This window comes from Chlorocebus sabaeus, chromosome 17, assembly GCF_047675955.1.
Source record: "Chlorocebus sabaeus isolate Y175 chromosome 17, mChlSab1.0.hap1, whole genome shotgun sequence".
NCBI classification, from domain to species: Eukaryota; Metazoa; Chordata; class Mammalia; order Primates; family Cercopithecidae; genus Chlorocebus; species Chlorocebus sabaeus.
Genome location: NC_132920.1, coordinates 3093787 through 3103364, shown reverse-complemented (window position 1 = coordinate 3103364; position 9578 = coordinate 3093787). Strand labels below are relative to the sequence as shown.

The 9578-nt window shown below is 53.4% G+C and overlaps 1 protein-coding gene across 2 annotated transcripts; it reads left to right on the top strand.

The window, feature by feature from the left end:
* Window positions 1-1540: 1540 nt before the first annotated feature.
* On the top strand, window positions 1541-8995 carry LOC103222280 (tubulin beta-2B chain). Of its 2 annotated transcripts, none has more exons than XM_073005624.1 (4): window positions 1541-1705; window positions 6589-6697; window positions 6990-7100; window positions 7447-8995. In XM_073005624.1, the coding sequence occupies exons 3-4, from the start codon at window positions 7040-7042 to the stop codon at window positions 8505-8507; spliced, it is 1122 nt and encodes a 373-aa protein (XP_072861725.1). In that variant the 5' UTR covers window positions 1541-1705; window positions 6589-6697; window positions 6990-7039; the 3' UTR covers window positions 8508-8995. The 2 variants fall into 2 exon arrangements, with proteins under 2 accessions (XP_072861725.1, XP_007972020.3); XM_007973829.3 differs by lacking the exon at window positions 1541-1705 and adding an exon at window positions 5580-5812.
* The last annotated feature ends 583 nt before the right edge of the window (window positions 8996-9578 follow it).

The following is a 9578-nucleotide window of genomic DNA, read 5'->3' as shown; positions in this document are numbered from 1 at the left end:
TGAACAACCTACAAAAAGGGAGAAAATATTAGCAATATGCCGCAGACAAAGGACTAATATCCAGAATTTATAAGGAACTTAAATCAACAAGAAAAGAATCAATAACCCCGTTAAAAAGAGAGCAAAGGATATGAACAGACATTTTCAAAAGAAGACATACAGTGGCCAACAAACATGGAAAAAATGCTCAACATACTAATCATTAGAGAAATGTAAATCAAAATCACAATGAGATACCGCTTCACAGCAGTCATTATTATTAAAAAGTAAAAAACAAAACAAACAAACAGAAAAACAGATATTGGCAAGGCTGCAGAGAAGAAGGAATGCTCGTTTGCTGTTGGTACGAATGTAAATTAGTTCAGCCACTGTGGAAAGCAGTTTGGAGATTTCTCAAAGAACTAAAAATAGAACTACCATTCAACCCAGCAATCCCATTACTGGGTATATACCCCCCAAAAATAAATCATTCTACCAAAAAGCACTATTCACAATAGCAAAGACATGGAATCAACCTTGGTGCCCATCAATGGTAGAATGGATTAAGAAAATGTGGTACATATACACCATGGAACACTACACAGCCATTAAAAACAAAAAAGAATAAAATCATGTCCTTGGCAGCAACATGGATGCAGCTGAAGGTCATTATCCTAAGCGAATTAATATGGAAACGGAAAACTAAATATTGCATGTTCTCACTTACAAGTGGGAGCTAAATATTGGGTGCACACGGACAAGAAGATGGGAACAATAGACGCTGAGGACTCCAAAAGGAGAGAGGGAAGGAGGAGAGCAAGGCCTGAAAATCTCCCTATTGGGTACTATATTCACCATCTGGGTAACCAGGTCAATAGAAGCCCAAGCGCTCAGCAAGACGCAATAGACTCTTGTAACAAACCTGAACATGGACTCCCTAACTCTAAAATTAAAATAGAAATTTTTAAAAAGAAGCAGGCTGGGCGTGTGAAGCCCAAAGAACTCCGTCTGAAGACTGTTCAGCTGTTTCTGCAGTGTGGCTACAGTCACTGCCCACCAAGTATCTAGAGCCCAGAGGCACGAGCGTTGCGGTAAGGATGTGTCCGCCTGGATACACACGGTTTCAATTCATTTAAATGGCAAACAAAGGTCTTGGGCAGATTTCGAAGAGAAGCGGTGAGCTGCGAGACATTTCCGAGCAAGAGCTGATGTGGAGGGTTTCCAGGGCCGGGTGAGGGTCCCGCAGCCACAGCCATGTTTTAGCCTCCACGGTGGAACTCAGAGGCTCCCCCGCCACAGCCTCCCGCGTGCGCTCATGCGCTTCCTCCAGGCCTTATTTGTAAGTCTGTTGATTTCGCAGACCGCACCTTGCAAGGAGCACACGGTCCGTCTTATATTTCATAATCGTTTCTTCTCTTTTTGTTTTCTACCCGGCCTGGCTCTGTGTCTAGGACTCAGCGTGCCTTCCCGGGGCTCGGCCTGCCCCGCCTGCCTAAGAATCTCACAAATCATTGACGGCATGGGGGAGGGGAGAAGGGGAGACGGCCTGTAGCGGGGAAATGGTGCCCTGGAAGCCAGGGTTCTACTCCCTCCGCCGATTTGTAGGACAAAGAAGGCAAAGCTCACGCGTGGAAGCTCGGCCCTCTCAGCCCCGACCGAGGCCGTTATAACTCAAATTCACGACCTCCGGGGATGGAAAACACCCGGCCTTACCGAGGAACAAAGGGCAAGTGTTCCCGCACTGCGCCGCGTTCGTGGGCTCGGGGTTTCCGCTGCTGGTTCCAGCTTTTTGTTACCTTGCTTGGCTGGTCCCTGCGGGGCCCACGGCTGCGGAAGGACAGGGCTCCGGGGCTGCCACCCCACAGCCCCTGCCATTCAAGAGTGCCGGGCAGCTCCGCCGGGGCCGCTCGCTTCCCAGGAGGAGGAGGGAAGGCCTGGGGGGAAGGGGGAGGGCAGTGGAATAGAAACTGGGGAGTGACAAAGCTGAGAAGGCGCAGATTTTGGCGGATTCCGGGAGCCTCCTCCACTGTGTCCTTTCCGCAGTCACATATGGGGCTGCGACCGCTTCCTAGCCCCCATGCCCCGGGCATTTGGCTCTTTCACATAAATGTTAGGATTGGTAGCTTTCCAATATTTCTAAATGGAGAGCTATGAGAAGAGGTGGTGTGTGTGTGTGTGTGTGTGTGTGTGAAGGAAATAATGATGGATTTGCAGTCTCTTTCTTTCAACTCCTCTTCATTCATTGGCTAAGTGTTGGTTGCCTAGGAAACCGCGTGCATCTCGACTGCAGAGCCTGCTATGGGGGCTGCAGGCTGGGTTTTTTGGGTTTCAACCGGTGAATCCCGGCAAGCAGTGAAGAACCCTAATGCTAAATGTCTAGTAATTTCAACAACTGTGTCAAAAATATATATTGCATTATGAAAACAATGCTTTAAAAATTTACTACTATGTAAAGCCTCCTTTCTATCAGACTTCTTCAAACAATGACTTGTGTGTGTAATAGAGAAATGCAAATTCACTTGAGGACGTGCCGTTGAAAATAATCTGAAAATTGTGAAAGCAAATATTAATTTTAATAGTTTAAGGGATATCTTGCTCACTTCAGTTGCACAATAGGTTATGTGTAAAACAAATGTTGAATTGTATTTTATGCAGCGATATTTCTACAATTGTCTCTGGAAGGGAAAATTTTAAAATGTGAATACATCATTAAGACTAACATTAAGAGATCATGAAATATGTTGCCCCCAAATCTTCGTGCCTGATATACGATGACCTAGATTGAGAAGCACTGCATATAATGAATAGACATAAATGCTGGGGACCCAACTAAGAACGACTTTTTTTTTTCTTTGAAAGCCGGGTACCAGTCTCTTCCTGCGAACTACATGGATTAAGAATGATTTTTTTAAAAAATTTAAGGGTTATCAGATAAACTTAAAGACTTTAGGGAAAGGTGTGACTGTTGTCAACATTTTAACACAAAATCAGCTTCTTGTGAAAATAAAAATGTGCAGCATCACAATTCCAGTGGGGGTGGGGTGGGATGCAGACCGGTTAACAAGAATGGCTGCCCGGAAGGGGCGGGGGTGTGGGGACAATTCAAGCAAAATGCTTGAAAGGAAAGCAGAGCTTGGGCCAAAAGTGTCCCCAAGGGCACTCTGGGCTTTCAGAAGGATGATTTCCAGTCTCACCCTATCCCAAACCTCTCCCTTTAAAAGAAACCTGAGAGGAAAGGGTCTTTTCATCTATCTATATGATCTTGAACACGCGTTTTCACCCGAGCACTCAGTGGAGTGGCTCTGAAACAGAAGCTAAGAAATGAAATAGTTAGATGAAGGAGGCAGGCGGCCAGCTCAAGTTACTCAGCATGGAGCTGAGCGCCCCTCATCCCCACCCCGCCGCGCTGAGCATCAGGGTTGCTCCTGGGAGCTCGCAGCGAGGTGGTGACCGCTCTGAGTGTGTCTACACTCGCAGCGCGGGTGCCGCCCTCGCTCTGTTCCTTCCGGCGCAGCTTGGTCCCACCAGATCCGCCACTCAAGGCTGACACCTGCCACAGCCCTTTTGGCCGAAATGCGGTCACTTTCCCTGAGGTTTGGTGTGCCCAAAAGACGAGATTCCAGCCCAAGCCCTGTCCTTCACTTGCTGTGTGACCTTGGGAACTGCTAGCCCTCGACGTTTCGGCGTCTGGAGGGATCTGGATTAGAAACTCGGAGGTCAGGCCGCGAGACCTTGGAACCTGGAGAGTGGGGCATGTGGACAGAGCCTGCGCTGATCTCTGCCTGTCCCCAGACCCCACCCTAACCCAGGCAAGCCGGCCGCGTCTGGAATACCGGCCCGCGAGCTCCAGTCTGGGCGCCCTGGATGTTTGGGGGCGCCTGGGCTTTTGTTCTTGCTACTTCTCTTTGTACATTGGAATCGACTTGAGTCCCCCACCCCCCAGCCCACAGCGGGAAAGGGAGGCGGTGACAGCTTGCTGATAGTTCTGGGAGGGTCTCGCTCGACAGCTGCAGGCTCCGCTCCGCCGCGGGAGCCCGGGTCTTTCGGCCTCTCTCCCCACGGGATGAAAGAGGTCACGTCACCTCGCCAACGGCCCTTCCCAAGTGTGGAAGTGTGGGGCGGCGCGCTTCAGTCATCGAATTGCAGGGAACAGGTTGTGCAGTGAGCGTTTCTGACACCCTATCCCCTCCCGCCCTCAAACGCACGCAGGATTAGTTTCTCTCTCTCTCTCTCTCCCTCTCTCTAGCTCTCTCTCTCTCTCCCTCCCTCCCTTCTTCTCTCTCTCTCTCACACACACACACACACACACACACACACACGCGAAAAGTAACAAAGAGACCAGTTCCTGTCTGGGTACCTAGAGACTGCGGATTTGAAGGGAGGGTCGGTGCTCCAGGTCTGTGCACGCGCTCGTGCGAGTATGCGTGGGTCTTGGGTCGTCTCGCGCGCGCGGGGCCGCAGTTTTTAGTCGTATTCCCCACCCTTCAACCGCAGCACGAAGCCTCGGACCTCCAGGTCTCCGCGATGGAAGACAAGAAAGTTCATGACTCGGGCGTGGGTCACCCTTGGAACCCACCCTCTTACTTGACAATAGATGAACCGAATCCGAGGGCGGGGGCGGGAGGGGGGCGCCTGTCGTGTGATTTTAAATACTCGGTTGCAGAGCGTATCCCACGCTTCTGAGAGCCCTTTGTTCCGCCGACAGCCCCGCCCCCGGGACCCCACCCTCTTTCTGCCCTCCGGACGGTCAGTGCTGCGCTACCGGCCACTCCCACTCCATCACTCGCGAGGAACAAAAGTCAACCCTCGGGGCAGAGGAGTCCTGGGTACCAGCAGGGGTGTTGTGCACTCCCGGAGAGGGTCGGGCAGGGCTGAGGGGCTCCGAGGTCGCTTCACTCGTGGATGCTGCTGCTCAGTGAGAGGAGCTACCAGCCCTAGACAGACAAAGGAGAAAGCAGGCCCACGCTGGGGCGGGGGCGGAGGCCGCGCTGGTGTTCATGGGCTGCAGGTGTCCCGGGTCGCCGTCACGCACGACTTCCTTCTGGGGCCACCTGTCCTCCCCCAGGCCTCTATGAGACGGAGCGCCGCCTGGGCAGTCGCTGGCCTCCGGGGTTGAGGGAAAGGACAGTGGTCTCACGAGGGGCGGTTGGCTGGAGGGACTCTGGCCAATGGCCGAGTAGGAGCTGCAATTCGAGGTGGCGGAGCAGCCTGTGCCACCTCAACCCTCCCACCTGCCGGCACCGGAGCACCTGACGGCCTCTCCACCTGCTCCAGTCCTCCATCGTTCCCATCCGATGCCAGCTCTGCCCCCACCCGGTTCAGACCGCGCTGGTGGCCCTCTCCTCGCCGCCCTCTCACCCTCCTTTTCTTCACCCTTCCCCCATAGTCCCATACCCAGACCCCCACTACAGCCGCAGACAATGCTCACACCCCAACCCTACTCCCGGGGGCCCCCACCCCTCTCCCGGTCCGCGCGCCCGCTCTGATTGGCCGCGGGCCGGTGGTCCAGCCCCCCGGACGGTCCCTGGGGCTCGGAGCATTACGTCAGCCAGGCTTGGAGAGCGCCAGCGCGAAGGGGACTGGGGGGCTTGGGCTGGGGGCGCGGCCTGCGTCAGCCGCCCCACCCTCCTTGCATAAAAGCCGGAGCCCGCGGGGCCGGCGCTCTCAGCCCGTCGGTTCCCGAGCGCCTTCCCGGAGACCCCGCAGTGGGTGTGTGAGGGGAGGACGGACAGACCCACCAGACGCCGCCGGACCAGGAGGACGCTGACGAGGCACCATGCGTGAGATCGTGCACATCCAGGCGGGCCAGTGCGGCAACCAGATCGGCGCCAAGGTGGGCGCGCCGCCGCGGAGGGGGTCGATGGGGGCGGGAACCTGGGCCGAGAGCCCCTCGGGGTCCCCAGGCGCGGTCCCGGGAAGGCCTGGGGATCGCCAAGTGAGCCGCCGAGTGTGGCGTGGGCTGGGAGGCGACTTTCGCCGACGGAGGGGGCACCTCTCTTTTCTGCTGTAACTCGTTTGGAGTCCCCGTCACCCCGCGGGCTGCTTGGCAGGCACGCGCGCCTGGAGAAGACGAGGGTGTGTCCGCGAGGCTGTGCGCGGCGTTCCGCGCGAGGGGCTGGGACACGAGGCGGGTTAATTTTACTCGTTTGAACCGGAGTCCAGCCGCCGGGGGAGGGGAGAAGAGCGATTGTCTTGCGGTCTCAGGACGTGCTTTGAATCTAAAACCGCGGTCCTTTAGCTCCTTCGCGTTCCTCTTTCCCCGCCCACCCGCTCCTCGCGGGCTGCAGTCCCTGTGCCCTCGCCTCCTGCCGCTGCCTGGGGCTGCGACCCGTGCGCCGAGCTCCGCCACTGCCCGGCTTTGGCTGGTCCTTCCCCCCCTCGACCCCTACCTCCCGCCGCGAGCAGCAGCTGTTCGCCTGGGAAACGCCCAGTTTCGACTTTCTAACCCTGCAAAACACAAGCCCCGCGGCTGTGCCGGGGTCACGCCGCCCTTTAAACCTTCAAGCTCCTGAAATGTTGGGTTGTCGGAACTGAGTCGGGCACATTTCATTGTGAGCTTTGGCGTTTCTGGCGGATCGTGCATGGCTAAATGCAGCCTTTCTGTCTCAGTTTTGGGAGGTCATCAGTGATGAACATGGCATTGACCCCACTGGCAGTTACCATGGAGACAGTGATTTGCAGCTGGAGAGAATCAATGTTTACTACAATGAAGCCACTGGTAATCGCCCTTGCCCCACCCCCACTGCCTTCAGTTTTTCTACCCCTCTCCCCTTTCCTTGCGTGGGACCCCAGGGGTGTGGCCCTGGGAGAGGGTGGACCATTCAATTGAGGACCTCCGCTCCTTCCCTGCAGTCTTTCATTGGGCTTCCTTATGTCCACAGAGCCCTTTGAGAACCTGATGGTGGGTCTCCCTTTGTTTGGGGGAACATCTGCCTCATGGCAGCAGGCGCCAAGCCCTTCTTTGCAGAGGTCCTTGCCTGAGAGTCTTAAGTCACTGTTGTTCCTTGCAGGTAACAAATATGTTCCGCGGGCCATCCTTGTGGATCTGGAGCCAGGCACGATGGATTCGGTTAGGTCTGGACCATTCGGCCAGATCTTCAGACCAGACAATTTCGTGTTTGGTGAGTGCCTGGTGTGACTGAGAGCATGAGGGACTCATTTTACACTGGGCAGCTGAGGCTGGAGAGGTGTGACTGCCAGAGGGAAAGCGTGAAGAACATCCACTGTGTGCCAGCTTAGCTTTAATATAGGGTAAAATTGTTTGCCTTTCAACTGCTAAGAGCTCGGCGTCCTGGCCTTCCTTGTTTATGATATATTCATGAACAAATATTTTAATGTTTGGCCATTTTGGTGATAATCTGAAATAGTCTTATCTGAGCATTGACTCATTGATCTATACTAAGGGGTTTGAGGCAAGGTATTTAATACAATCACCAGTGACTCAAGATTTCTCTTTCCCTCTGGCAGGCCAGAGCGGAGCTGGGAATAACTGGGCCAAGGGCCACTACACAGAGGGAGCCGAGCTGGTCGACTCGGTCCTGGACGTGGTGAGGAAGGAGTCAGAGAGCTGTGACTGTCTCCAGGGCTTCCAGCTGACCCACTCTCTGGGGGGTGGCACCGGGTCCGGGATGGGCACCCTGCTCATCAGCAAGATCCGGGAAGAGTACCCAGACCGCATCATGAACACCTTCAGCGTCATGCCCTCACCCAAGGTGTCAGACACGGTGGTGGAGCCCTACAACGCCACCCTCTCTGTCCACCAGCTGGTGGAAAACACAGATGAAACCTACTGCATTGATAACGAGGCCCTGTACGACATCTGCTTCCGCACCCTGAAGCTGACCACCCCCACCTACGGGGACCTCAACCACCTGGTGTCGGCCACCATGAGCGGGGTCACCACCTGCCTGCGCTTCCCGGGCCAGCTGAACGCAGACCTGCGCAAGCTGGCGGTGAACATGGTGCCCTTCCCGCGCCTGCACTTCTTCATGCCCGGCTTCGCGCCCCTCACCAGCCGGGGCAGCCAGCAGTACCGCGCGCTCACGGTGCCCGAGCTCACCCAGCAGATGTTCGACTCCAAGAACATGATGGCCGCCTGCGACCCGCGCCACGGCCGCTACCTGACGGTGGCTGCCATCTTCCGGGGCCGCATGTCCATGAAGGAGGTGGACGAGCAGATGCTCAACGTGCAGAACAAGAACAGCAGCTACTTCGTGGAGTGGATCCCCAACAACGTGAAGACGGCCGTGTGCGACATCCCGCCCCGCGGCCTGAAGATGTCGGCCACCTTCATCGGCAACAGCACGGCCATCCAGGAGCTGTTCAAGCGCATCTCGGAGCAGTTCACGGCCATGTTCCGGCGCAAGGCCTTCCTGCACTGGTACACGGGCGAGGGCATGGACGAGATGGAGTTCACCGAGGCCGAGAGCAACATGAACGACCTGGTGTCTGAGTACCAGCAGTACCAGGACGCCACGGCCGACGAACAGGGGGAGTTCGAGGAGGAGGAGGGCGAGGACGAGGCGTAGACGCCCCACGAGGCGGGTTAGGGGAAGCGGAGGAGGAAAGCGAGGGGGTGGGGGGCTTCCCGGGACGGTACCCTGGCAGTCGAAGGAAAGAAGCATGGTCTACTTTAGGTGTGCGCTGGGTCTCTGGTGCTCTTCACTGTTGCCTGTCACTTTTTTCCCTTTTTTGTAATATTGATGACATCAATGTAACATTTGAGATATTTCTGAATTACTGTTGTAATGGCTAAAATCACATAAACGTTTGTGTCGGAATGGTGTCCTCTCTTCTTTCTCTTCCTTTTTCTCTTTATTAACGATTCAAATGTAACTTTCTGAACACATTGCATTAAATTCTTCCTTTAACAAAAAGCAAAGACGTAGGTAAAAGCTCAAATGAATTTATTCTTTGGGTATGGTAAAATTGAACCAATCACAGTTAAGATGAGAGATCAACCTGAGTTTTAAAATACCTTTAATAAATATTAGTTGAAAAAATGTCCACTTGAAAACACGCTGTGTGTCTTCATGTGCAATTCCTACTATGCCTTTATCTCCTTTACAAAAAAAAAAAAAAAAAAAAAAGCATTTCTAGAATAGTTCCTACATACAGTACAAAATTCTGAGGAGTGGAAAGTGAGTGTCTCTTTTTCCTGTATTCCTTGATACAGTTTCCTGCCTGGAGGGAAACCTTTCTAATCATGGTTATCTTTGTTACATCCTTGCAGAAATATTCCATATATTTTCAAACCCATGTAGGATATTTCCTTTTTTTCTTCACACACATGATGTGATACTAACACAATTCTGCAGCCTTCTTCACTGAACAGTGTATCTTGAACCTACAGAGAGCTTCCCTCCTTTAAATGGATATGTGGCGTCCATATGTGCTGTTTTATTTAGCCAGTTCCCTACCAATGGACATTTAGGTTTATACTTACAGCATAGTGTCACAATGAATAATTTTGTTCATTTATCAGTGTGCATATGAGAACAGTAAATTTCCACAAATGGAATTTTTTGTCAAAGGCATATATATATCTTTTTAAGTTATATCACCTGCACTTAGGAATAGCTATAGAGTTATACACAGTT